The sequence below is a fragment of the Rattus norvegicus genome, chromosome 1, assembly GCF_036323735.1.
Source record: "Rattus norvegicus strain BN/NHsdMcwi chromosome 1, GRCr8, whole genome shotgun sequence".
Taxonomy (NCBI): Eukaryota; Metazoa; Chordata; class Mammalia; order Rodentia; family Muridae; genus Rattus; species Rattus norvegicus.
The window spans coordinates 244,451,433-244,478,693 of NC_086019.1; the positions used below are offsets into that span (position 1 = coordinate 244,451,433).

Consider the following 27,261-nt stretch of genomic DNA (forward strand, 5'->3'; position numbering starts at 1 on the left):
TAGCTAGATTGCCTAAGGATTCCCTGGCTATTCCTCCCAAGCCTGGAATTACAAGTGGGCCTCCAAGGCCACCTGTGACTTACATGATTCTAGCAAGCACTTTAACCGTTAAGCCATTTTTCTAGCTCAGAACCATGATTTCCACTCCACACTCCTTATTGGACTTTCAAAACAGCTACTTGTCTGAATTACCTTCTATTTTTAATTCATTCTGCAGAACAAATGTACTTGCCTTTATCAACCGTCTTTGAGGCAGGCACTAATCAGTTCAATTCACCTATTTGCCAATCTGGACTGGTCTACCTTCATTTGATCACGATCAATTCCAGAAAACAAGCTAAATAAGAAGGAAGGAATTCCACAAAAACATGAGAGAAGAGTTAGCGCTTAAGAGATCAAAGAGCTGTTAGGATGTCCACAAGGAAATGGTGTATGCTGACAGTTCTTGTTCCCTCAAGGCCATAAGGAAGCTCAGCAGGGAGAAGCATGTGCTGCACAAGTCAGGCAGCCTGAATTTCATCCGTGGAACCCATGTAAAAGTAAGGAGAACTGACTCCATCAAGTTGTCCTCTGACCTCCACAAGCACTCTATGGTAAGCACATGCCCACCCCCCAGTGGTGGACTGGAGAAAAGGAGGATTAGGTGGGAAGGGAGAAGGGAGATGGAATGGAGGGAGAGAAAGAAGGGGAAGACAGCTGGAATTCAAGAGCATTAAAGGGCAGTATGGAAACAGTACAGTGGAAACTTCCTATAGACAGGAAAGCAATCCCAATGAAGTCTCTAAATAATGAGGGAGACAGACACCTCCTGACTGTCTCTTGTTATTAAACGAAGCTCCCAGTGCCAGAACTGGGTTTCATTGAATTGAATTGTCCGAAAGTGTTCCATGGAAATTCCCAAACAACCCAGGCTGTGGCAACGACAATAGGTTGCTCTCCATTCCTGAAGACAACACCCACACAACTCTGGAGGTAGAGCTGGTGCCTACACAGAACCTTTGCCCCAATATTCTAGTGTCGATGACATGGAAAGGCACTCTGCTGGCTACCGAAAGAGAAAAGTAAACACCAACCCAACTACAAAACCTTTGCTCTACAATCTGTCCTACCTGTAAAATATGCTAGGGCAAAGGTGTCACAAACCTTGCGGGAGTAACCAACCCATGTCTGATTTGATTTAAGGCCCACTCCATGAGACGGAACCCATTCCTGACATTGCTTGGGTGGCCAAGAACCAAAGTCTAGATAGTCCAGAGACCTGGGGCAAAACTAAATACTACTACTGGTCTTTAAAGGAAAACGTAACAATAGAACAAGTCTAATGCATCAGTGCCTTATTCAGCCATCATCAGAGATGCGTCCTCCTGAGGCAGACGGGAACAAATGCAGAATACTTCAGCCAGACTCCTGAATGTGTGAACGAGAGTCTCTGATTCTAGTGCCTTCTCTTCGACTCTTTCGTTTCGTTTGTCTGTTATCTTGTTTTATCCAACTTTGACATGATGGTTTTTGTTTTATCTTATTGTATTTCATTTTATTATGTTGGGTTGTCATCTCCTAAATGCCTGTTCTTTTCCAATAAGAGAGAGAGAGAGAATGGATCCAGATGAGAGAGGAGGTGGGGAAGAACTGGAAGAAGAGGGAGGGAAACTGTATTAAGTTATATGGTATGAGAAAAGGATCTATGTTTAGTAAGTGTGAGGGGTGGGGGCCCTAACTACATACATTAAAGGACATTATGGTTTCTAGGGAGTGACTTCTTGTGAGACTTTTGTAATTGATGCCTGAGAGAAAAAGAAGACAACAACAGAAGACTAGAAAGCGGCCTCCCGGCCGGGCAACTGTGTCAAATCCAGTTACTCTAAAGACATGAGTCCAGCCTGGAAAGTGGAAACTTGGATGTGGCAGATACACTGCCTCTCGTTCTTTGAAGTCTTGCCAAAGTCTCGGTGAAGATCTAAATTAGCAGTTTAGCCTCTGCAGGCTTCGGTTTCATTATTTTTCCTCCAAAGGAGATTCACTTGGGTTAACTTACTTCTCCAACTAGTGGACTTCTACAATTTCATAAACAGTTAGGTTTCTGTTTCTGGGGCTGGGATTGAACCCAGGGCCTCGTACGCCTCATATACGCTAAGTACACGCACCCTGCTACACCCTCAACCTCGCAATCTAGATTTTTAAAAGATAAATGTCAAACAAATAAAAATTGTATTGACGAAATAAAATCAAAGAATCACAACAGAAGACAAGTGCTGAGGAGACCCCGGATCATGACAAGTGTTGGAATGTGTGTCTGTCTGTCTGTGTGCTGCATCTTCTTAACCACAGAACCCTGCCTCCAGTCCGCAGATGTGTTTCTTAAACTAAGAAGGAATCAAGCAAGAAAAGAAAAATAAGCTGAAAGCTAGAGGAAAAGTCAGTCAACTTTTTTTTTTTTCTTTTTTTTCGGAGCTGGGGACCAAACCCAGGGCCTTACGCTTGCTAGGCAAGCGCTCTACCACTGAGCTAAATCCCCAACCCATCAGTCAACTTTTCTTGAACGCTTACCATACCAGCTTGAATTCTGCAAAGATAAACACAGTTCCTATCTAGAGGAAATAAATGCATACTTAATAGAATGCATGGCTTAAAGCAAACTGTGCTAAGCTAATTCCGTGTTAAGAGACTATTTCTCTCTTACTAATAAACTATCTTTGGAAAACACCCTGGACCTGTACATTGCAGATGAACCAAAAACAGAAGAAAGCTTAAGCCCAAGATAGGAGGTCAGACATAATCCCAGCCCCAGGCACAGACCATGTGTTCTCTGCATACAAGGAAATAGCAAACACAACAGCCACAGCTCTCTGTCTCTTGGAAAAGCCTGGAGGATATGGAAAGAGGCAGGGCACTAGAGATGGGCAAATACTCATGTTTTTAAAGAAAAAGGAACGGGACCTGAACACTATAAACCAGTAGATTAAGCACAGACTACTCAGAATTCTACAGCCAATGCTTAAGCTATGAAATAGACAAGAAGACAGGCCCTGAGTGGATTCATCATGAATAACAAGTCCCAATTAATAGAATTATTTACAACTTAAACTAGGAGCACAGCAAAGACACTTTTTGCTGCACAGTGACAGAGTATGACACAGACACCAACTGCTCAAGCATAAGGTGAGGATGAACTAGAGACAGGCGGAACCCATTGACCAGCAAACAGTATCAACACTCAAAAGAAACTTCTCTACCTTAACATTGACAAGCTCCCTCTCATCCAAGGAATTTAGACCGGGATGGAGATTATTTAGGTAGTACAGAGTAAGAGCAGCACACTGAGGGGCCACATTAAATAACCTCTCATGTTCTTTCCACTCTGAGCATTTCCTTCCCCAGGTGCAATATTTAACTTGTCTCAGCGGGATTTTTAAAAGTGAAATGTACCTTTGAGCAACATAGTTCCTGCCTGGCAACTAGCAAGATTATCCTAGGCTGTTCTGTACTTCCTTAATGACCTGGTGCAGTTACAGTGACAGTAATCAGAGAAGTCTTAAAGTCTAATTGCACAAGATAGCAAATTTAGGAACATGCAATTTAATCACAAGTAAAGGCTCCAATACATGCACTCCCAAAAACGCTGGTACTGACTTTAAGCAGCAATATAAGCTATGAGTTTTTTCAGGTCTCTCTCTCCTGTGTCAGTGTGCAGTGTGTGTGTGTGTGTGTGTGTGTGTGTGTGTGTGTGTGTGTGTGTGTGTGTGAACATGCCATGTATGTGGTGGGTACTGCTACATTGTGCATGTATGGCCAGAAGACTTTAAGCAGCAATATAAGCTATGAGTTTTTTCAGGTCTCTCTCTCTCTCTCTCCTGTGTCAGTGTGTGTGTGTGTGTGTGTGTGTGTGTGAACATGCCATGTATGTGGTGGGTACTGCTACATTGTGCATGTATGGCCAGAAGAACTTTGGGAGCCACCTGAATGTGGGTTCCAGGGTTGAAATTGGATTGCCAGGCGTGCACGGAGAGCACGTTTACTTGCTGATACATTGTGGGGCCCTGCTCTATACCCCATGCTGACCTCAAACTCACTATATACCCCAGGCTAACCTCAAACTTGCCACCATATCCTGATGTTCTGTAGTTTCTGTGTGGAGGTCTTATTTACTTTGGGTTAAATGCCTAAGTATTTTACGGTTTTGTTGTTTTTAATAAATACTTTAACATTTTCTGTGTTACTATGCACAGAGATGCAGTGGAGTTTAGGAGTCTGACCTCACAGCCTACACCTCCTGCGACATCAGTGACAGCATCTGATTCATGAAGACTCTACCTCATCCCTGTCTAGGAACGAGCAACTTCAGTTGCATTAGTATTTAATTGTCAACTTTAGATTCGGAAAAAAAGGAAAGTTACTGACTTTTCCATTCTTCAGTATTTACATGAATTATCTGCCGCTGAAGGCATATGGGTAACTAGCTCGTATATCTTAGCTTCTTTAACAACAAGATTTTGAGTAAGATTTTTCCATATCACAATCAGATGTTGAATAGTTGAGGATTAGACAACAGCCATGGCCTTAGAACAGGAGCCAGGCAAGAGCACACACATGACCTCAGCGCCCAGATGAAGGCAGGAGGCCGGCGTAGGAGCCATGATTATCCTCATTTACACAGTGAGTTGCTGGCCAGCCTGGACCATGGGAGGGAGGCTGTCTCAAACACAGTCTGGTATGGTTGTACATGCCTGTAATTCTGGTTCTTAGGAGGGAGAGGTGAGAGGAACCATGCAGCTTTGAAGCCAGTCTGATTTACACAGCATTTATAAGCCAGTCAAGGCTATAAAATGACACACACACACACACACACACACACACACACACACACACCCTTCAAAATACAGAACTCAGGCTAGAGAGATGGTGCAGTGGTTAAGGAAACTTGGATTTCTTCTGGGGAACTTAAGCTCAGCTCACAGCACCCACACTGGGTGACTGAAAATGGCCTGTAACTTAAGCTACAGGAGATCCAATTCCCTCTGACTTCCAAGGCTACCCTCACACATGTGGCACACACGACACAAAGACACAAATAAATTAAATCAAAATAGATCTTAAAAACAAAGAAACTGGGCTAGAGAGATAGGTCAAATGTTAAAAGCACTGACTCCTCTTCCAGAGGTCCTGAGTTCAATTCCCAGCAACCACATGGTGGCTCACAACCATCTGTAATGGAATCCGATGCCCTCTTCTGGTGTGTCTGAAGACAGCGACAGTGTGCTCATATACATAAAATAAATAATTCTTTTAAAAAAAGAAACAACACAAGATAGACTATAATATGTTATGATTGTATACACAAAAACATTTAATCTCTGTATGATCTTATAACTTATTTTCACTGGGAAAAATTTCTAAACTTTGACCCTTAATGTATTTTTTTGAGAAAAAACCCTAAGGCATTGTATTAACACTTAACATGATCTGATAATAATCACACTAATCTGAACATTTTCTCCATTTCATCACTAGAGGACACCCCGCCTGTGTGTACATGGCTGTCTGACCCCTCGCCTGGTGGGAGGGAGACTCTTGCACTTCCCTGCTATGAGAGGCTAAGAGCATAGGGAAGCGGAGTCTGAATCGGCTTGGTTTTTCTTTTATTTATTTCTACCACTGGACTTTAAGGAGAAGGGAGGAGGGAGTATGGCTACAGCTGAGACTGACCGTGGACTGAGGGCGGATGGCTGAAGCTGGCTGTTGTCATTATACCACATTCTACCCGTGCAATCAACTTGCTTGTTTGTTTGTGGTATTTTGAGAGGTTTCATATGACCCAGGTTAGCCTCAAACTCACTATGTAATTGAGGCCGGCCTTGAATGTTTGCTTGCCAAGTGCTGGATTTATGGGTGAGCACCATCAGGACAGGCTTGCAATCATACCTGACTTAAAAAGTTCACAGGCCTGTCTTGGTGGTGCACACTTTTAGTCCCGCACTCTGAAAACAGAGACAGGTATATTTTTGTGAGATTAAGGCCAGCCTGATCTACATAGTGACTACCAGACCACCCAAGGCTACACAGTGAGATCCTGTCTCAAAAGTAAGTAAATACATAGAAATAAAAGTGTTTTATTCACAATTATAAATTTTTAGCCTCTAACCATGAGAAAAATTCAGTAACAGTAAAACCTGCAGATGACTCACCGGACATTTTCTGGTCTGAGTTTATCAAGAACCATGTCTATCAAGTCGGGTCTAAATTCTTCCAGTAAATATTCAGCTGTGAGCACTCCATTTAGGGGATAATACTTTGAAAAAGTAAAGTATAAATGATTAATATTTGAAGACTATCACAGACCTTATTAACATAAGCAGATATATAATATAATACAATATACCACATTTATTATTTTATATGCCCCTTGTTAGCAAGGTTCTGTCCCCTACCACACCTTTCTCTTTGGCATGTAGGGGACTAAACCAGGGCCCTGTGCATACTAGGCAGACCTTCCTCAAGTCTTCCAGGGCCGACCTGCCCCATCATTAAGTCTCATGCGTGATGATTCTGCTAAGTACACTGCCAATCTTCATACATACTTACGTTACTGAAACTAAGATAAGTTGTTCTGGGTGGGGTGGAGATGTAGGATCTTATTCTGTAGCCCAGGCTGGCCTGGAACTCAAAATCCTACCTCAGCCCTCTCCAAGCCTGAGCCACCACATCTGGCTCTCATACTTCCTTTGAAGAAAAACTACAGCCTATCTGGTTAAACACTGACACTTGCTATGAAGAAAATTGATAATGAAATACTGACACCTAGAGGATTTTTAATATACAGTTCACAAGCTTTTATAAACTATTCTCTCAAATTTCTAGGAATAAAAACCAGACATTTACAAAGCTGTAGAAAGAAAGGGATTGTATTCTGGCTCCTGGACAAACTATTACAGAAGCTTCTGTCGTTGCTTTAGTAATTTCTGAAATTCAGAGATGGACTGGTTCATTATGAAACCTTGGACAGCTTTTCTAGATATGCTTCATGTACTGGGGGCAAAAGGTAGAAAGACACAGCTCTCTGGGAATATGCATTGTAAGTGGCACAATAAAAAAAAATGATGTCGGGCTGGGGATTTAGCTCAGTGGTAGAGCGCTTACCTAGGAAGCGCAAGGCCCTGGGTTCGGTCCCCAGCTCCGAAAAAAAGAACCAAAAAAAAAAAAAAAATGATGTCATATTAATAATAGGTACTGTGAAGGAAATAAGAGAAGCTGAGGCAGGGGCATTGTTTCCATTTGGGAGGCCAGGGAAGATCTTCTTGAAAGCCATCTATGATAAGGAGATGCAAACGTCAGAGACGTATTTCACATACAGTCAACAGCGAGTGCAAAATGCACAGCCAATCTGATGGTACAAGCCTGTCACAACAGCCGCTCAGGACGCTGAGGCCGGAGGACTGTAGTTCAAGGCCTTCCAGAGCTACAAAGTGAGCTCAAGACCTAAGCAACTCAGTTAGAGTGTTTTAAGACAGCAGTACAGCCCACCAACCCTGTAAGAGGCCATGGCGTCAACTGCTACTGCTACAGTATAGAAGGGAGGGTGCTATGATTAATGTGTGGAAACTAGTCAGAAGACTATTACAGCTAGAGCGTGAACATGGGACTAGAAAGGGAGGCTGCAGAGTGGCTAGGAATGTGGCCAGCCCGCATAAGGCCTTGTAGTTGATAAAATAAATAATTTTAAGGTGTATGCCTTTAAAAAATATCACTTAAGTGAGAAAAATAAGGTACTGTGGAGAATAGAGGAAGGAGACTGTGACGGTACCAAGAGTAAAAAGAGCTCAAACTAAAGCTGCAAAATGGGACATGGGGAAACAGATGATATAAAATGTCTACAGAGGGAGCACTGGACAGATGCTGGAGAACTGAAAGCGCGGCCAATAAGCAAAGCACCCACTGTGGTGTTGTGAGTGAAAATGGCCACCCACACAGGCCCATAGAAAGTAGCACTATTAGGAGGTGTGGCCTGGTGAGGAAGTGAGTCAATGGGGGTGGGCTCTGAGGTTTCAAATGTTCAAATGGACTAAACCTCTGAACTGTAAGCTACCCCAATTAAACGATTTCTTTCATAAGAGTTGCCGTGGTCACAGCAATAAAGCTATAACTAAGATAGCCCCTCTGATGAAAATACTACAGAAAGTAATTTTTAGGATAAGGAGCAGTAACATTCTAAATTTATCTCATTATCAAAGGTTTCCCAGTGCTAAAATACCTGAAGTTTTGTGAGTCCCAATTTGTAACATTTGTGTAGCACTGAAAGTTACATGGAGGATCTGAAAGATTCTGCACACCAGGACAGGTGACAGGAAAATCAACTTACGTGCAATTTCCCTGCAATCTTAGATGTGTAGCCTCGTGGCCTCTCTTTATCTTTAAACCTGAAAGCGACAGCGTTCAAGTCCTAGAGCAGAAAGGTAACCATAGATGTAAGCCAATTGTTCAGAAATAGATTTTTAGTGTTTCGTTTGAACTATAGACTTTGTACTCCAATTTTACCATCACTACACTTAGGAAAACTGGCAGTAGTTGATTTAGGAATGTATAAGACATGGAAAAACATAAACTTATCAACATGGGCTTAAAATAAGTAAACAATTCTAAACAAAAATAAACAGGCAATCTGAGAGGTGCCATGCCTGGGCATGAGGGCACACGTTTGGAATTCTAGCACTTCAGGAGGTTGAAGCAGGAGGATTAGACGTTCAAGCTGGCCTGGATGGCGCAGCAAAAATTATGGTTTTTGGGTTTGTTTTTTTTTTTTTAAAGGTTCTACTACCTACCACTAGTCAAGGAGTCAGAAAACTGTGAAACCCAAAACTTCCAGTATGACGACTTAAGGGCCTGTTGCTGCCACGTTAGAAATCACTGTCATAATTTCCACAGGTATATACATTACATTTTTGCCAAGTGTAATAGGCTGTTCCTTGGGCTGGGACCTAATGTGCACTAAGTCTACCGCGGGATCTACAGCACCAGTGGAAAAGAGCTACCTGATCCAAAATACATCTCAGAATTTTGATATCTCTTTATATTTAAAGTATTTCTTTAATCCATTTTAAAAGAAGCTTTTAAAAGTTTTAAACAGAGCCAGGCTGTGGTGTCTCATGCCTTTAATCTCAACACTCTGGAGGCAGAGACATGTGGATCTCTGAGTTCAAGGCCTGCCTGGTCTACAAAGCTAGATCCAGGACAGCCAGGACTGCACAGAGAAACCCTGCCTTAAAAAAAAAAACAAAACACAAATAATAATAATAAATAAAAATAATAAAGTTGGAAAGACAAATACTTCTGGTTCATATATTTAACAAAAAAAAAAAAAAAAAAAAAAAAAAAAAAAAAAGCCAGCTATGATGATCTAAGCCTTTAATACCAGCACCAGAGAAGAAGAGGCAAGGGGGGAGCCTGTGGATTCGAGGCCAGTCAAGTTTGTATGGTGAGATGTAAACTGTCTCAGAAAAGGGGTGGGGGTGGGGCTTTCTATGCATATAATAAAATCACTTTGAAGAATATAATTATTATACATGAAACGATTTATTGTTTCTTTTACACTTTTATCACCAGATCTAAAGTGAACAGATTCTATGCAGCTTTGGGTAGAGAGTGACAAAGCCCTGAAAGGTGCTAGCTTTCGTCCTCAAGAGGAAACACGGTACCTCAGCCCTACCTCAGGCCCCAGCTAACAAATCCACAGCAACACTTAAGCCTGAATGAATACAACTGTGCACTGCAACACTCTAGGCTTTAATTAGGGAAACAGAGGTTTAACTGGGCCTTACGGTAGTTTACATAGGTTTGTGGAAAATAGATGCCTTAAGAAAAATTTTGGTGAAACAAAAGTACCTTGCACTCTTGGAAAACCCATTCTTGAGGTCCTTCAGCACGTAGCTTCTGAATGTATTGAAACATGTGCAAAATTATATCTTCAACATGTACTGGAAAAAAGGGGCACACTTAAAAACCATTCAGTCCTTGAATCCTTCAAGCACGGGCTCACTCCTAAGATAAGTCAGGTTAAATGGAGATAGTCCCTTTTAGAACACGGAGAGTCCTCATCTCCCTGAGCCTGGTTGTAATGTCCCACACACAGCCCTCTGGACTCAGGGACATTTGACAGAACAGACATTGGGGCAGTAAATGAAAAGCCACACACACATTTTACCAATATAACATAAAGCCGATTGTTAAGAGAAAAGGGTTATGACAAGCAAAGGTCAGGCTCCACATGAGAACTACAATGGATAAAGCATGTGAATTAGAGTGTTACAGTTTTTTTCTACCACATGAGAAATTAAAAATAAATCAAATTAATACTTACATAACCCTTCTTCAGTTAAGTCCACATTAATGATAAAAAACATAAAACCTCGGGCTCCTTCCTTCTGTCCCCCAACCAGGGTGTTTACCCAGCCTGCAACATTCAAAGAAAAGGACAATGTAATTAAATATGTACATGAAGTGCTCTACCGCACACACACATAAGTAAAAACTGTGTTTATTACTATGTGTGCATGGAGTATGTGTGTGGTACACACACGTCAGAACAAGGGTAGAGATCAAAGACAACTCTGCAGAGTCAGTTCTATGCTTCTAACTCTACAAACCTGGGTCATTCAGCTCTGATGGGACATTATTTAAAGGTTCACACAGGTCCTGAGAGAGCTTTGGAAATCATCTCCTGCCTAGATTCTAAACCTTTCTGATCTAATGGATTGAAGTAGATAAATCACAACATGTAAAGATATGACTAGGGGGGAAAAAATCCATCATGAGCTTTTCTTTATTGTTTTGAGGCAGTTTCAGTGTGTGGCCTAGCCTGGTCTTGACCGATGGATGTAGCCCAAGCTGGCCTTGAACCAGTGATCTTTCTGACTGAGAAAAGTGGGATTGCAGGGATATGCACTGAATGCAATGGGGTTTTTACTCTTTTTTAAAAAAGATAGATTTATTTATGTATTTATTTATGTTTGTATTTATTTATTTATTTAATGTATATGGGTACACTGTCACTCTCTTCAGACACATCAGAAGACGGCATCGAATCCCATTACAGATGGTGGAGAGCTACCATGTGGTTGCTGGGAACTGAATTTAGGACCTCTAGAAGGGCAGTCAGTGCTCTTAACCACAGCCATGTCTCCAGCTGGCTTTTAGCTTTTTGGCCTCTTCATCATTTACAGCTGAGTACATGGCTCAAGAGTAGAGCACTTGCCCAGCATGCACAAAGGTCTGGGTTCAATTCCAACATGTCTGATGGTAACTTTCAAAGTAGCTCACAATCACTGATCAATAAATACTCCAGGGTAAAACAGAGTTGTGAAAAGGAGCCGAAAACAAAAAGCAGAGCACACGCTGATGAAGACCACCTTACTCAAGACCCCAACAGTGCCTTCCAAAACCCTTCCTTCCTAGATGACCTGAGGGACCCGGGAAAACACAAGGGTTGCGGGGTTACCACACTCAGAAGGTGCCGCCCAAAGACACTTACCCTTTGACTTGAGCTCTGACAACAGGCTTCCAGGACCTTCATGCCCGATCAGATGACCGAGATAATGACCGGGATTGGATTTGTAGTACTGTTGAAGGTCTGGTATGGGAAATGTCACATAAAGATTCCTAATATCCTTAATGGGTACTATTTTATAAAGTTGCTGGGGAGAAAAAAAAGGACAAATCACAGAATACTGGTTAAAATAACTTTTACTGGGTGAAATACTAATAATGAAGAGTACTGATTCTGGTCAATCAGACTGCAAAGAAATGACCACAAACAGGGAAAGGAATCGGGTTCTCACTCAGGGCACTTTTTATTTGGGCTAAGTGATGTGGGCTTGGTGCCCTAGATCCTGAGACTGCCTTGGATACTTGCCTTCTGGCACTCGTAACACTTTTAATAGCCTGCCAAGGTCACAGCTACCAAACTATTCTTAGCATGCAGAGACCAAAACTTACTGCTGTATTTTCATTGATACACATTCCTAACACATATAAAATTGATTACATTGTTATGACGATTATGTTCACAATGAAAAATAACAGAAATGTGTGCACTTACTTTAAGATGTTCTTCTTGGAAAGGGTGCTCAGGAAATTCAGGCAAAGGGACATTTTTATTCTCTACTTCAGAAAATAACTTCACCACCAGATTAGTCAGGTCATCTAAAGATTCTACAAGAAACAAAGATAGAAAGCAGAATTTAATCAACCAGAACTTGAAGTACAGACAGAAATTAAGGCCTTAGGACCTTCTGAAATGTCTTATGGCTTTAAAAGAAAAGACTGAAAAAAAGAAAAGAAAAAATCCCTGTATCCGGTAAAGGTGAAGCAGTCAGAGCCTGCCAGTGCCTACACTGCGTCAGAGGCTCCTGCACAACCCTGAGAACTATGTCACTCACAGTCCCTTCTGCTGCAGAGACAGTCTTCATAATGTATTTCCTCACACATATATTATCCACATAGACTTCTGGCAACAAATTCAAATCAAATAGCAAAGACAGCAGAACACTAGCTGTGTTCCTGGCTGCCTTGGAACCTACTTTGTAGACCAGGCTGGCCTGGAGTCACAGAGATCCACCCACCTGTCTCCTAAATGCTGGGAAGAAAGATGAACACCACCATAACCAGCTACTTAGCTGCCTTTAGAACCGTTTGCACAGCTAGGCAAAAGGCAGACCACGATTAATTGTTATATGACAAGTGGACTCAAAAATGATAAAATGCATTTGATGCAAGAGATGTCAGATGGCCAGACATGGAGGCATATACATATAATCCCACTGGCAGCCAACTTTGGAGGTTTCTGAGTTCTAGACCAGTCTGGGTTATTTATTATAAGTATTATAAGAAAAAGTATCAGAAGACATCTTTATGCATACGGTGATGGAGCACGGTGAGTTGCCAACTGCTTTGTCAACATCAAGTATTAGGGACAGTAAAGTCCTTCTACCAAGTGTGCTGGGACCCTCCAGTATTTCTGCCATTAAAGCATAAAACCACAGTGGGGCTTCTCTTTCTCTTAACATCTACTCACAAACACTTTGTCTGCATGTATGTGTGGTACCACATGCATGCCTGGTGCCCACAAAAGTCAGTAAAGATCCCTTGGAGCTGGAGTTATGGGTACCTGTGAGCTACTGTAGGGGTGCTGGGAACCCACCTCAGGTCCCCTGCAAGAGAAATAAGTGCTCTTAAGCACTGAGCCACCTCTCCAGACGCACAATGGAACTTTTTAAAGGTAAGGCATCTGAGGATACTGCTCTGCCTCACCTCCCAGAGCCCAGGGAACTGAGTCTAGTCTCTTCTACCTCTGTGACGTTCCTACTTGGCAACATTACATCATTACTTATTTGCTGAATGTTTGGATGGTATTTGCTGCTACAAACAGAGGAACAGCTACAGCGAAGCCAGAAAACAATGTTTTTGTCCCTTTGTAACAGAGACCCTTCCATACAGCTAATCTTCCTCTTGTCCCCAAAGGAAAAATGAATCATCTGTTGATCCTAGATCAGTGGTAGTTCCTTCTCACATCTCTCCCAGATCTCTCAACTCTACTGAGCTCAGTGCAGGAGCCAGCTGGGTTGGAAGTGACGTGTCCTGATCAGGAAAATGGAACATTACTCTATCACCGCCACGAAATCGAGAACACTGAGGTGCTTATGCTTCATTTAGCTAAAGCCATTAGTGTTTATCAAAACAGATGGACAGAAATCATGCGCTTTTTCTAAGATACAGAACAGTTTTTATGATCCTGGTTTCCAGGACTGAGTTCCTGTATACCTAGCAATAGTGAATATTTAGCCTACATATCTTTAGTAAGCAGTATCATGGTTTAGGTTACATTTATTAGTTACATTTACTTACATGTGAGTGGGCCTGCACACAGAGGCCAGAAGAAAATCTCCCAAGCTCTCTTCGTCACTTTACAAATTCAAAGTCAGATGTTTAGTAAAGTAAAAAACTCACTAGTTCACAGCCCTGCCTAAGAAGGCAGTGTATTTGGCCTTCCAGGTCAGGCTGTTGGACTCTATGCACTTTTAGTATCTGTTATTCCATTTTGTCTTGTAGCCAACCCAAACTTAATTTTAGGCCAGGCTCTCATTCATAATCTCAATGGCTGGGAGGCAGGGGCAGGAGGATTACCGCAAACCTGAAGCCAGGCTGCTCAATGCAGTGTGACCCTGCCTCACACAACAATTTCTGAAGGAAATTGCCTTCAGAAGGACTAGGGCAACTGAAAGCCCCATCTACCACCAGCGACACAGAACAGCAGCAACATCCAGAGGCAGCACTGCGCCAAGCAAGGCGAAGAGAAAACCCAACAGATTGACAGGAACGTGCGCTCACCGAACTACGCCTCCGCTCGGGATCCCCGCCCCCACCCCCCGGTCTCCTGTCGTGTGTTCATTTCCTGTGCAGATTCTGGACTGCTGTAAGGTCAGTCTGGCGCTCTTCGCCAGGTGCCCTTCCCTTCTCTTATATATTTAGAAAACGCACTCGTAATCTACATATTCTTCAGGTCTCCACTTAAAGCCCTCTAAACTTCTTTTTTTTTTTTTCTTTTTTTTTCTTTTTTTTTTCTTTTTTTTTCGGAGCTGGGGACCGAACCCAGGGCCTTGCAAAGCGCTCTACCACTGAGCTAAATTCCCAACCCCTCTGAACTTCTTTTTTGAAGACAGTTCGTTTAAAGTAAAATTCCCATCTGTTGATCATTTTCAAAACTATGAGCAGATAAACACCGTACCCATATCCTTCTAATACGTTGTAAATAGTCAAAATGGACCAAAACGAAACCACCCAATGATAGTTTAGTTCTTACCTCGACCTAAAACACAAATCGCCATCAGATTGGACGAATAATACGTAGAGTGAAATTTCAAGAGTTCTTCCCTTACATCGATGCCTTCTTGGTTGGGTCGAGTCTCTAGAGTATATTTGTTTCCTAAAAATGATTGAAAAGGTATTTCTTAGAAAAGGCAAAGTCTGTGAACTTTATATAGTTTCGTTATTACTGACATTGCTATAAGATGAACTAAAGAAACTAACATAAACATTAGCCAACTATGTTTGAACATGAACTGAATAAACAGGGCGGGTAATATTTACAGTGAAAACAGATTATTAATTTTATGTGTTTGTTTGTTTGTTTGTTTGAAGTAGAATATCTATGTAGCTTTGGCTGCCCTGGAATAAAATATGTAGACCAAGCTGGCCTTGAACTCAGGTCTGCCTACCTTTGTCTCTGAGTGCTGGGGTTAAAAGCACACCACTGACTATATTCAAATAGAACTTTCCATAAAAACCTAAAAATGGTATATGAAAGCTTTGCTTCTGGGCTAGCCATGGTAGCACACGCTTACAATCCTACCAGTTAGGAGGCTGAGGCAGACGAACTGCAGAGTCAGTTTACACAGTGAGTTTCAGGTCCACCTGGGTTAAACTGTTAGACTTTGTCTCAAACAACAGCATGCAAGTAAAAAACTGAAAAAAAGTCTAGAGGATATAGGTATTATGACCATTTTTAGACAAAATGAGATCCACTGGCTTCCACTCACACTCACGCTGGTTCTCAATTCCCTGTGCATCCTATAATTAACTGAACAGATTCACTAGGGAATCTTTGGGGAATTTACCAAGTTCCGTGTGGAAAGAAAAGAACAAATTTACTATTCTGAGAAGAAATATTAAATTTGTAATGTGAATTCTCATGGGTTTCATCTAAATTGGGAAAAATAGGATGCAGTGCTATTTTTGTACCTCTGAAGTGGTGTGCGTGGGGTATGCTGGTGGAAGCTCTCTTAGGAGAGTTAAGGTAAACTACATGTCAAAACCAGTGATGGTCTGAAATGAGACCTTGGATTAGGGACTGCTGCTGCAGGGAGGTGCAGGGAGGAATCCTGGCATACGCATACATCACGCAAAGTATTCCAGACGGTAAGAAATAAATACTATAGCTAGAAAGTAGTGAAAAAACACTGAACAAATGATCCTGTCGACCTTCTCCTACTGAAACATCCACATCTAGAGAGCAATGTGAATAGAGCCAAGAGGACAATTACAAACTCCATCTCCAGACCGCACTGTCCTAAGTCAGTGCTAATTTAGATGGGTCATTTGTACCAAATTAAAATGCCACTGCTCGGATCATGAATCCCACCTGGCTCTGCCAATACTAAAGCAAGCCCTAGCTCTGGACTACGGTCATCTTGTATCCTAGGTCTTCTGGGAGAAGGCCCTGCCTTGGCTGGCCTTTGGGGCAATGAGGAATTCTTGTCCTTGGGACTGGAGAGTCCCCAGACCCACATGGTGGCTCACAACTATCTAAAGCTCCAGTCTCAGGAGATCTGATACCTTTTTCTGAACTTGTTGGGTACTAGGCACACATATAGTATACGTATTATGCAGATAAAACACTTATACACACAAAATAAAATAAATAAGTAAAAAATTTAAGTCCTTTCATCTTGGTATTCTAATAAACCTGAATGATACTACAGTTTTTTATGCATATAAATTTTCCTAGAAAACTTAAAAGGGCAATTCCATCATAAATGGCTGAGTATACACACAAGTGTAAGATCTGTATTATTAAAAGAGGGCTTCAGGAGAAATCTCCCAAGGGCCATCACCAGGCACCTGTGCACTTGACTGATTCAGTTCTTTTTTAGTAAAATTTCTAGCTTTCCATAGCTATCCATGCCCGAAAGGAAAGCAGAGGTGAAAATGCAACTCAGCGCTGGATTACTCATTCAACAGGCATGAAGTTCTCTACCCAGCTTCATAAAAACAGAAAAATACACAAGCAAACAAACAAACAAATATTTTAGCAGGGCAGTAGTGGCATACACCTTTAATCACAGCACTTAGGAGGCAGAGGCAGGAGGATTTCTGAATTTGAAGCCAGCCTCGTTTATAAAAGAGAATTCTAAAACAGCCAGGGCTACACAGAGAAACTCTATCTTGAAAAAAACAAAACAAAAGGATATATATAGTATATATTATATACATACATATTGTGTATATAATATGTATTTTATATAAAAATGTAAATATAAATGGAAAAGCTTAGGAAATAGTAAGGATTAAGTCAGTTAAAAATATATGGAGTATTTATCCACAAGTGTACTGTGGTACTCAAAAAACAAGTTAGTTACCTCTGAAGGATGGCGGAAACCAACACGCCATTCTGAAAATTGGCAAGCGAACAGCAGGAATCCAGCATCTGCCCTGCTGTCACGCAGCAGTCGAGCTGCTGGCCCACGCCCACCATATACAGGAAAGGGAGATTTTTCTACTCACTGCAGGCAAGCTCATCAGCAGGGAGTAACAGAACTAAGACAAGGAGTAGGGAGGGTGACACTGAGGGTCAATATTTACTGTTTCACAGACAGACAAAGAAACACCACACGCCCAGTGGAAGAACATCCCTACCATAAAGCTGTCATGTTGAAAGTCAAGGGCAGGAAGCCGACCAGCCCAGCAGGAGCTCTGACTGGCCCAGTTGGCAGGAGCTGTGGCTGCAGTAGGCACTGTTTGAGGCTACAGATCACGGCTGGCACACCACTGAACATTTCCACTGAACTTTGTAAAGAATTCAGCTAGAGCACTGAGTGGCCAATCATCCTACGGATAACCCGTACTCCATCCACACATCACGCCCTACCTCTGTCTGTGACAGGGTTCCATGTGGACAGGTACCTTAAACTCTCTACGTAGCTGAGGACAGCCTTGTTTGAACTCCTGATCAAACCTCCACCTCCCAAATGCAGCAATGACAGGGCAGAGCATCACATGCTACCACAGGTTTTGATGTTTCCTTGCTACATAGGACACTTGATTCTAAGTGGCTTTTGGAAAGTGGCTTTGATCCAAATATCTGTGACAGCGGGGGAAGGACAGACTTTCAGCTACAGCAGCCTGAGGGGACTTGGACATCTGCCAGTCAGGGCATACATTTGGTGTTTCTTTGTCTCACTGGCTCAATAAATGGTTTTACAATGAGTGGAACACACTAGAACTCCAGTTCATGCTATATTCAGGGTGGAAGCTTTGCAACTAGATTTATATTTTTATAAATCTAATCAGATTTGGGGCAGAAGAAATGGCTCTGGAATTAAGAACCCAAGTTCTGATCTTAGCACCCACATCAGGCGACTCATTACTGCCTCTAATTCCAGTTTCAGAGGACCTGATACCTTCTTCTGGCTTCCAAAAGCACTCACACATATGGTGTACATAGAACACACAGATAAACACATAAATGATGATCAAAATGATCAATCTACATAAACATTATGTTTAAATTAATTATTCCACCGAGCATGGTGGCACATGTCTTCAGTTCCAGCACTTAGGAGGCGGAGGCTAGTGTACCTCTGTGAGTTCAAGGCCAGACGGGTGTACACAGTGAGTTCCAGGACAGCCAGGACTGTGTAGGGAAACATTCACTATGTCAAAACAAAAAAAATTAAAAGCTTAAAAAAAATTAATGATCCCTTTTAGAGTACTGATTTCTTTGTATTCTAATCTCTGTACTCAATATCCAGTAACAGCACCACACCTGCAACTGTGTGTGAACACCAGAGAGAAGAGTTAGGGTCAAAATGGATAAAGACCTAACTAAGACTTCTAGAAGACAACACAGGGGAAATGTCTTGCTATTGGCCATGGTAATGACTTTGATACATATCACAGATTCAAGCTGCATAAACAAAATAAGTGGGACTACATGAAATTAACAAACCTTTCCATAGAAGATCAAAGGCAACCAACAAAACGAAAAGACCACCCACGGCTAGTAAAAGATGTGCACAGTGCACATATGACAGAGAGCAACCGACATTTGCACAGAACTCTCACAACTCCAAGGCAGAGCGCAAGGAGCCTGATCAAATTATGGTCAGGGGAGGACAGACACAGCGGGGTATGCCTGTGACCTCAGCCTGGACTGCACAGTGAGTCTAAGGCCAGCGTAGACTACACGAACAACACACAACTGCAGTCACAGCACTCAGGAGGCTGAAAGACTCAAAACACCAAACAAAAAAATAGGTCAATAAATACACAAAACACTCTAGGAAAACATCACTAAATGTAGCCAGTAAGGCGGGAGGAAGAAGAAAAAAGAGATGATGATCTTGGAAAATTGTGCCTGACTTGACATCTGGGAAATCCTGGGTTTGCCTAGCTTCCTCACCTAAACTTTAACCCTGCTAGTGCAGACAATACCCTTCACACACTGAGAAATAAAAAAATAACTCGCTAACTGACAGACGAAGTAACCATGGCCCCATTTATAATCTCGGAACTTGTTGCATAAGATTACATAACAATTTAGAATAAACAACAATTAAGACATCCTCACCCACAGCAGAAGCACAGCCCCACCCATGGTCCTCCCACCCAGGGTCTTCCCAACTGTTCCTGTCCACCTAAGTGTCAAACAGGTCGTCCACTCTTTGACTTCTGCTTCATCTCCTTCCCAGGAGACTACACCCAGTTGCTCTCAGTCTCTAAGGGGTTACAACTGGAGCAATTAGTCACTTGAGAATAACCACAACTACACTTTGTCCTTTCCTGCTCCCAGACTGCCTGTTAAAATACTCAACTGCTCTCACTTTACTTTTGATGGACAGGGAAAACAAGAACCCACAATCAAATACCAAGCCAAACACAGAAGAACAAAAGCTTCCAATTTAAGAAGCTATAGAACTAAAGCCAAAGGTACATATGGAAAAAAGAAGAAAACCCATATGGATACCTATCAGGGATTCAGATTTAAAAAGAAATAATATGGTGGTCAGTTCTGCAATCCTACGACTTGGGAGGTCAGGGCGTGATAAAGCCAGCTGAGATACAAAAGTCCCTTTCTAAAAGGAAAGAAGGAAGGAAGGAAGGAAAAGGAAAGGAAAGAAAAGAAAAGAAAGGCTTGAAGAAGGGAGAGACTGAGGAAGGGAGGAAGGGAGATTTCTGTAAGAATACAATTAGGAAGCCACTATGCTGACCTCTCTAACTATAACTTCTACAATTCTATAATCAAGTCAATTTCTCTGGACCTATTGTATGTCTAGGAAGCAGTGTCTAAACTCAAAGACATTAATTTAGAAAATAAACAAATGTATAAGTATACTACACAATATATTATCATTGTTCTATATTTTATATTAACTAAGTATTTTAAAAGCACAATAACCTTTCTGGGTAACTGCTCGTAATTCCAGCACTAGGGAAGCTAAAGCACAAGGATTTGAAGTTTGAGGCTAGCTTGGGTTACAGGGCAAGATCCAGTTTCAAGGACAAAGAGCCAGTGTGCAGCTTAGTCGAGAATGTCTACACAGCACATCTGAAGTCTCAGAGAGTAACCGTGCACAGCTCCTAACTGTTCCACTCCCAAAACACGCAGACTCATACTTGAATGGATAAAAGCTGGGAAACAAATTATGAAAACACCGTGCAGGGAACCCATGAGACTCAAGGAGATCAAGGAACGCCACAGCTGACTGACGCATGAAGCTGACAAACCTGTCCCGAATTTGCTGAAGGGGTGCTTGGGATTCCCTGTAGCCTTTTCCAGCTGGAAGAGTCTCCAGGCATCATTCATCACATTCTTTTCATGCTCTGAATCGACAGCGTTCACCTCTCTGTCCTTACAACTTGCATCAAACAAGGGGCACAGGAAAAACTGGGCAAACCTAAAAACATAAAACAGAATTACGAACTTGAGAACTGAGACTTTAAAACAACAGCTTTTAAATGTTTTTGAAACCTTTTAGTTGATATGAATTACATAAGATCTGAAGAAATTAGGGTTGAGGATTTAGCTCAGTGATAGATTCACTTGCTAGAATGCATAAGACCAAAGGGGAAAAAATTAGGGCAGGGTGTGGTGATACACACCTTTAATCCCAGCAATCAGGAGGCAGATACTGAGTTAGAGGCCAGCCTGGACTACACAATCAATTCTCGGAAGCCAGGGACATAATGAGACCTTGTCTCACTTTAATGGGGGTTGGGAGGAGTACCATTGTTCTGAGAAAAGAAATAAAAAAGAACTTCTATTGTTAAACAATAGAAGATAAGTACAGTATTGGGCATATGTAAATGCAGAGGCATTGATCGCTCCAGAGATACTAAAATTAGTGAAAATATCAATATATTAACATCAAAAGGTCAAAAGTGACCTTAAGAGACGGCTGTTGTCTACTTAAGATTAGCAGTTTGGGGGATTGGAAAGATGGTTCAGTGGTTAAGAGCACCAACTGCTCTTCCAGAGGTCCTGAGTTCAATTCCCAGCAACCACATAATGGCTCACAACCATCTATAATGGGATCCAATGCCCTCTTGTGGTGTGTCTAAAGACAGCTACAGCGTACTCACATGTATAAAATAAATAAATCTTTAAAAAAAAAAAGTCTATGAAACTTAGGTTTCCTCAAAAGAGGAAAAAGCAGTAGACAAATCTTTGTCAAATCTTGAGTGTGTAGTCAGTGAAATGGCTGAACAAGTAAAAGTACTTGCCATGTAAGCCTAACAATCTAAGTTTGATATCAGCAGCAACAGTAAGAAGAGAAAGCCAGACCTAAGTTGTCTTCTCGCCTCTGTACATCATCAAGACCTGTGCACTGTGGTGGTTGGCAGAGGCTTGGCCCAGGGAATGGCACTATTAGGAGGTGGAATACGTGTGTCACTGTGGGCATGGGCTTAAGACCCTCACCCTGGAAGCCAGTATTCTGCTAGCAGCCTTCAGATGAAGATGTAGAACTCAGCTCCTCCTGCACCATGCCTACCTGGATGCTGCCACACTCCTACCTTAAGGATAATGGACTGAACCTCTGCATCTGTAAGCCAGCCACAATTAAATGTTGGCCTTTATAAGACTTGCCTTGGTCATGGTGTCTGCTCACGGCAGTAAAACCCTAACTAAGACATATATACTCTACCCTCAACCTACACACTGACACACGCTCACATACACATAAGATCATATACATCATAAACATTACAGTCAGAAAGTCCTATCCACACATACATCTACATACTAACACACACCCTTATACACATAATACACATCACACATCTCTCATACAGATATTACACACACACACACACACACACACACACACACACACACACCCCACATCCCTCTCATATACAATTTTTTAAAAATAATTTTAAAAATCTTAAATGTACAGCCCGCAGTGGAACTCATTAAAACTCAGGCACCTCAGGACAAACAAATTAGGTGACTTGAATTTTAAAAGGTGTGATTTGAATTTTAGGAAAACTTTAATTAGTAGAAAGAAGCAGTGCAATGAAAAAGCCCAAGTGTGTCACAGCAGTCTGACTAAGTCATGATTACGAGCTCTTATGAAATACTAAACAGCCTATGAATTTTTAATAAGCATCAATTCAACAAATAACATGGTATGTAACTCTAGGCAACTAATATACCTTTCTGATTCCACAGGACCACTCATCCAGAGGTCCTGGTTCACATAATGACTCACAACCAACAACTGTAGTCCCATGGGATCTGATGCCCCCTTCTGGTGTACATACATACACATCAAAGGTGCCTGTCACCAAGTCTGATGGCCTGACTTCAATCTCCAGGATCCACATAGCAGAAGGAGATAAGGGACTCTCACAAGCTGTCCTCTGACTTCTATGTGCATCCTGTGGCATGAGCATGACCCCCATGTAAACACAAAGTACACCCAAGTAATTTAAAATTTTTTAAATAAAAGAAATTGTACTGTCCTGACCGAGCCTGGTCCATAAAATACTTTCAAGATACCCTTAAAGTTGAAACAGCAGGAGAGAGAGTGTATCTGAGCAGGGGAGGTAGCCCAGTGAATTAAGCGCTTTCCAGTGTAAGGTGAAGTCTTGAATTGGGATCCCCAGAACCTACATGAATCCAGAGAGTAGCACCAGGAGTCTGTAATCCCAGCACTCCTCAGGAGATGGCAGGCAGCCGGCCAGCCTTGTGTGGTCTGTGGTAGCAAATGACAAATGCATCACGTGTGTGTCTGGTACCAGAAGAGAGGAGAAGAGGGCATCAGAAGCCCTGGAACTGAAGTTATAGATTGTTATGAGCTCCCAAGTGGGTGGTGGGAACCAAATCCAGATCTTCACAAAAAGCAAGTGCTCTTGTAGCTGAGCCATCCCTCCAGGCTGCCACAGGTTCTTTACCACGTGTGAAAGATGTGCGTCCAGTTAGAATGAGAGGGCGAGTGAGGATTTTACACGTCAATATAATATTTTATAGGCCTGAAGGCCAGTTTACAGTTGTGTCATTACTTTCTTTCTACCATGAAGTAAATATGTGACATCTCTCATTACGTTTTCTGCTTTATAAAACACAGTGCGGGTGGGGAGGTGTACTGATTAAAATAACCATACGCGTGTGTGTATATTTATTTAATTTTATTGTTGTTGTTAATATATTATATTATTATTTTGGTTTTTCGAGACAGAGTTTCTGTGTAGCCCTGGCTGTCCTGGAACTCACTCTGTAGAGCGGGCTGGCCTCAAACTCAGAGATCTGCCTGCCTCTGCCTCCTGAGTGCTGGCATTAAAGGTGTGCACTACCACTGAGCACATATGAATGATTTAAAGACAGGGTCTCAGGTGTAGTCCTGGTTGACTGGGAACTCACAGGGCTCTATCTATCCACCTCTGCCTACAGAGTGTGGGGGTTAGAGGCATTCACCACCATGCCTGCCTGAAAAACATCTTTTCTTTAAAAAAAAAAAAAAAAAACCTGCTTTATTTGATTATCTTGGGCAGGGTGGAGGGGAGGGGAAAGCACATGGAGGCCAGAGGACTACTTGCAGGGGTCATTTTTCTCCTTCTTTTACGTGGATCCTACAGCAAACTCAGGTCAACAAGCTTGGTGGCAAGGGCCTGCCCCCAGCTGACCACCAGACCTACAATATCTTTGTTAAACTATAAAACAGTGGCGTCATCTTCATAAAACAATAATTACTATGTTTATTAATGTGCATAACTGTACAAAGTTCAGTAATTTGCAAGGTATTCATTATTACCTGTCCAGGGCTCCTTCCAAGTGTTCATGGGAAACATCGAAATAATAATTGGTGTGTTCTCCGCTGGTAAATGCATTTGAACTCCCAGCATGTTCACTGAGAAACTGGCTGTATTCATTTTCCTTAGGATATTTCTTTGTTCCCAAAAACAGCATATGCTCACAAAAATGGCTTAAGCCAGGAATATTTGGAGGGTCTGACAGTGACCCTGAAAGAGAAAACACACAGAGACTTAACCATTTCTCAATGTTACAGGCTAGTAAATGAAGATGAATTATAAGTGGTTTGAAACTTTTTTTTTTTAATTCTTTTTTTCCGGAGCTGGGGACCGAACCCAGGGCCTTGCGAACCCAGGGCCTTGCGCTTCCTAGGCAAGGGCTCTACCACTGAGCCAAATCCCCAACCCCTAGTTTGAAACTCTTAACATGACAATACACAGAAGGAGTTAAGTGAGGGTGCTCTGAAATACCATTATTTAGAAAGTAAACAAGAAGACCAAGACTCTAATTCCCACCTGGACATCACTTTGGGGACAACATGGGCCAATGGTGTGATGTCCCTGGGGAGCCTGGTCTGAGGAGTTACAAAGGCTTCTCATTTCTAATTTTCTATTTGCTGCTGTTTTGAGGTACAGTCCTTCCATGCACCCCATGCTGGTCTTCAACTTGCAGTAAGCCTCCTGCCTTCAGCTCCCAGTTGCTAATGTGCCATTACACCCAGCAAAGCTGTGCCATTTAAAGCAGAATATTTTACTTCTTTTGCCTTGGTTATATCTTTTATATATTCCTATCTTTGTCCTTTGAATACAAATTAGATATTTGCAGTCTGGTCTACACAGTGAGTTCTGGGACAGCCAGGGCTACACAACAGAGACCTTGTTGGAAAAACAAAACAAAGCAAAACAAAAAACAAAGAAAAAAACAAATTAAATATTTGCAAAACACTCATTAAGGTAAGCAGTAGCTGGGTTGGTGAGGTGGCTCAGTGGTTAAGAGCACTGACTGTTCTTCCAAAGGTCCTGAGTTCAAATCCCAGCAACCACATGGTGGCTCACAGCCATCTGTGATGGGTTCTGACGACCTCTTTTGGTGTGTCTGAAGATAGCCACAGTGTATTTATAATAAATAAATTTTTTTAAAAAATAAATGAAAATAAAGGTAAGCAGTAGTTATTTGCTCAATATTACCTTATTTCCTCAATACTAAGATGTCACTAAATTAAAGCTTTTATTTAAAAAAACTATTAAAAACAAGTATTTTCCATTTAGCATATATATATGTGTAGGAGATAATAGGGCTGAAGTGATATCACACACAGAAGAAATGTGTACTCAAGGATCTATAAAATAACAAGGTAAGCATACCAGAGAAATAAGACCTGGCTTAAAGGATGGAATGAAGTTCTTCGCTGCTACATCACCCAAGCTGGAAGCCTAACAGGACTCTATTAGCTGTGTTCCAGGCCAACCTGGGTGAACAGTGAGACCCTGCATTAGCACACCACAAGCAGGCATGGTGACGTAAGTCTATCATCCCAGCATTTGAGAAGCAGGAGGATCATGTCAAATTTGAGGCCAACATGGGCAACACAGTGAATTTCAGGTTGCTTGGGCTTCAGAGTAAGACCCTGTCTCAAAACCAAAACAAACAGCAAAACTAATAAAAATAGTAAGAAAAACCAAATCTGTCATAACTATTGGGTTCTTACACTCACAGCACCATCTATCAAACACTACTGCCAGGGGATGGCCCACAAGACTAAACTGTACCTATGTGCACGTCGAGTGCTGCTGATGACTTGTCCGTGGTGGGATCACTGATGAGAAGCACTTTGATACCATTGGCCAGTTCTAGTCCACGATATTCCCGTTTGTCTTCAGGAGACTTGACAATATGGTCTTCTATTCTCTGGATGGCCGGATTATTCATTGTGCTGTAAATTTGTTTTGGGAATCTGGAAAGAAAAGATATTTGTTATAAAGCAACTGCTCAAAAAAGAAAGGAAGGGAAGGGAGGAGAGGGGAGGGAGGGAGGGATAGAGGGAGGGATAGAGGGAGGGAGGGAGGGTGATAAATGGATGAATAAAGGAAGAAATAGAGTTGGTGGCACATCCCAGCCCTTGGGAGGCAGAGGCTGATCTCAGAGTTTGAGGCCAGCCTGGTCTACAGAGTGAGCTCCAGAACCGCCAGAGCTACACAGAGAAACCCTGTTTCAAAAAAACAAACCAAGAAGGGGAAGGGGGAGGGGAAGAAGGGGAAGGAAGAAAAGGAAGCAAGCAAGCATCAAGGTAATTAATATAACATCATCCAAAACAGAAAACAAAGCAAACACCTACCTGGCTGCAGAAGCTGCAGCCCCTGCTGGGGAGGGCTGACCTGGCTCACACACAGCTAAGCTTGCTTTCCCACTGAGCCCCGAAGGAAATGCTTTCTAGGCTACTTACAGGGTGCAGCCATTCCTCCCCTCCCCTCACCTCTCTCAGAGGAGCGTTAACAGTACTTTTGTATTGAGATGAGCACTTCAGTGGGGACTTGATACAGGGTGATCTGGTCAGTGTGCTCCTGCCTCGGGGTCTTTAATTACCAGTAACTGCTTTCATACAGACTCCCTGCTAGAGAGTACGGTAAGAAGTTGTGTAAGAATCTACTGAATCAGCCAAATTGCTCAATCTGATGGATCCCATGATAAGGCTGATCAGGAACACACATATGCTCAGATATGTGGAATAGCCCTCCACGAAGAACAATGCCCTGAAATATTTCAAAACAAGACAAACAAGCTGCATTATGAAAGCAACAAAAGCCAGGACATGAAATCAGTGGAAAGCCGGGAAGATGCTAAAGCGCTGCTGGAACAGGCGGGATCTAGACACCTTACCAAAGGACTTCCTCGGCCTGGTCTTCCCTTTCTTCCTCAGGGAGGCTGGAGGCAGTGACAGAAAAGAGAAGCACTGGCAAATGGGGCCCTACAGGGAGCTTCTTGGGTTTGGTACAATGAAGGGACTCCAGATTTGGGTTCTGTGTAGTTTGGTTTCTGTTTTGTTCATTTGTTTGCTTGTTTTTAAGTCAGATAGATATTACCTTTGTCAAACTAGGAACTGATTAACAGACAAAACATTAAACCTCAAATATTGGCTAGTTCCATTCGAAACAGGTAAAGCCAAAACACATCTGGAACCACGGAGAAGA

General features: G+C 42.1%; 1 protein-coding gene across 10 annotated transcripts in view; it reads right to left on the minus strand.

Moving 5' to 3' along the window:
- Positions 1–27,261, minus strand: part of Ide (insulin degrading enzyme) — a 101,431-nt gene that overhangs the window by 35,938 nt on the left and 38,232 nt on the right. For all 10 annotated transcript variants that reach the window (XR_010063628.1, XM_006231313.5, XM_063282171.1 and 7 more), the window contains exons 2-11: positions 25,843–26,027; positions 24,075–24,282; positions 20,548–20,717; positions 14,846–14,968; positions 12,086–12,198; positions 11,519–11,681; positions 10,349–10,441; positions 9,874–9,965; positions 8,354–8,434; positions 6,183–6,286 (exon numbers count right to left, since the gene is read on the minus strand). Coding sequence is in view for 9 of the 10 variants with exons in the window: in XM_006231313.5 (XP_006231375.1) it covers positions 6,183–6,286; positions 8,354–8,434; positions 9,874–9,965; positions 10,349–10,441; positions 11,519–11,681; positions 12,086–12,198; positions 14,846–14,968; positions 20,548–20,717; positions 24,075–24,282; positions 25,843–26,027 (1,332 nt within the window). In the remaining variant the exon portion in view is untranslated. The remainder of the gene's footprint in view (positions 1–6,182; positions 6,287–8,353; positions 8,435–9,873; positions 9,966–10,348; positions 10,442–11,518; positions 11,682–12,085; positions 12,199–14,845; positions 14,969–20,547; positions 20,718–24,074; positions 24,283–25,842; positions 26,028–27,261) is intronic.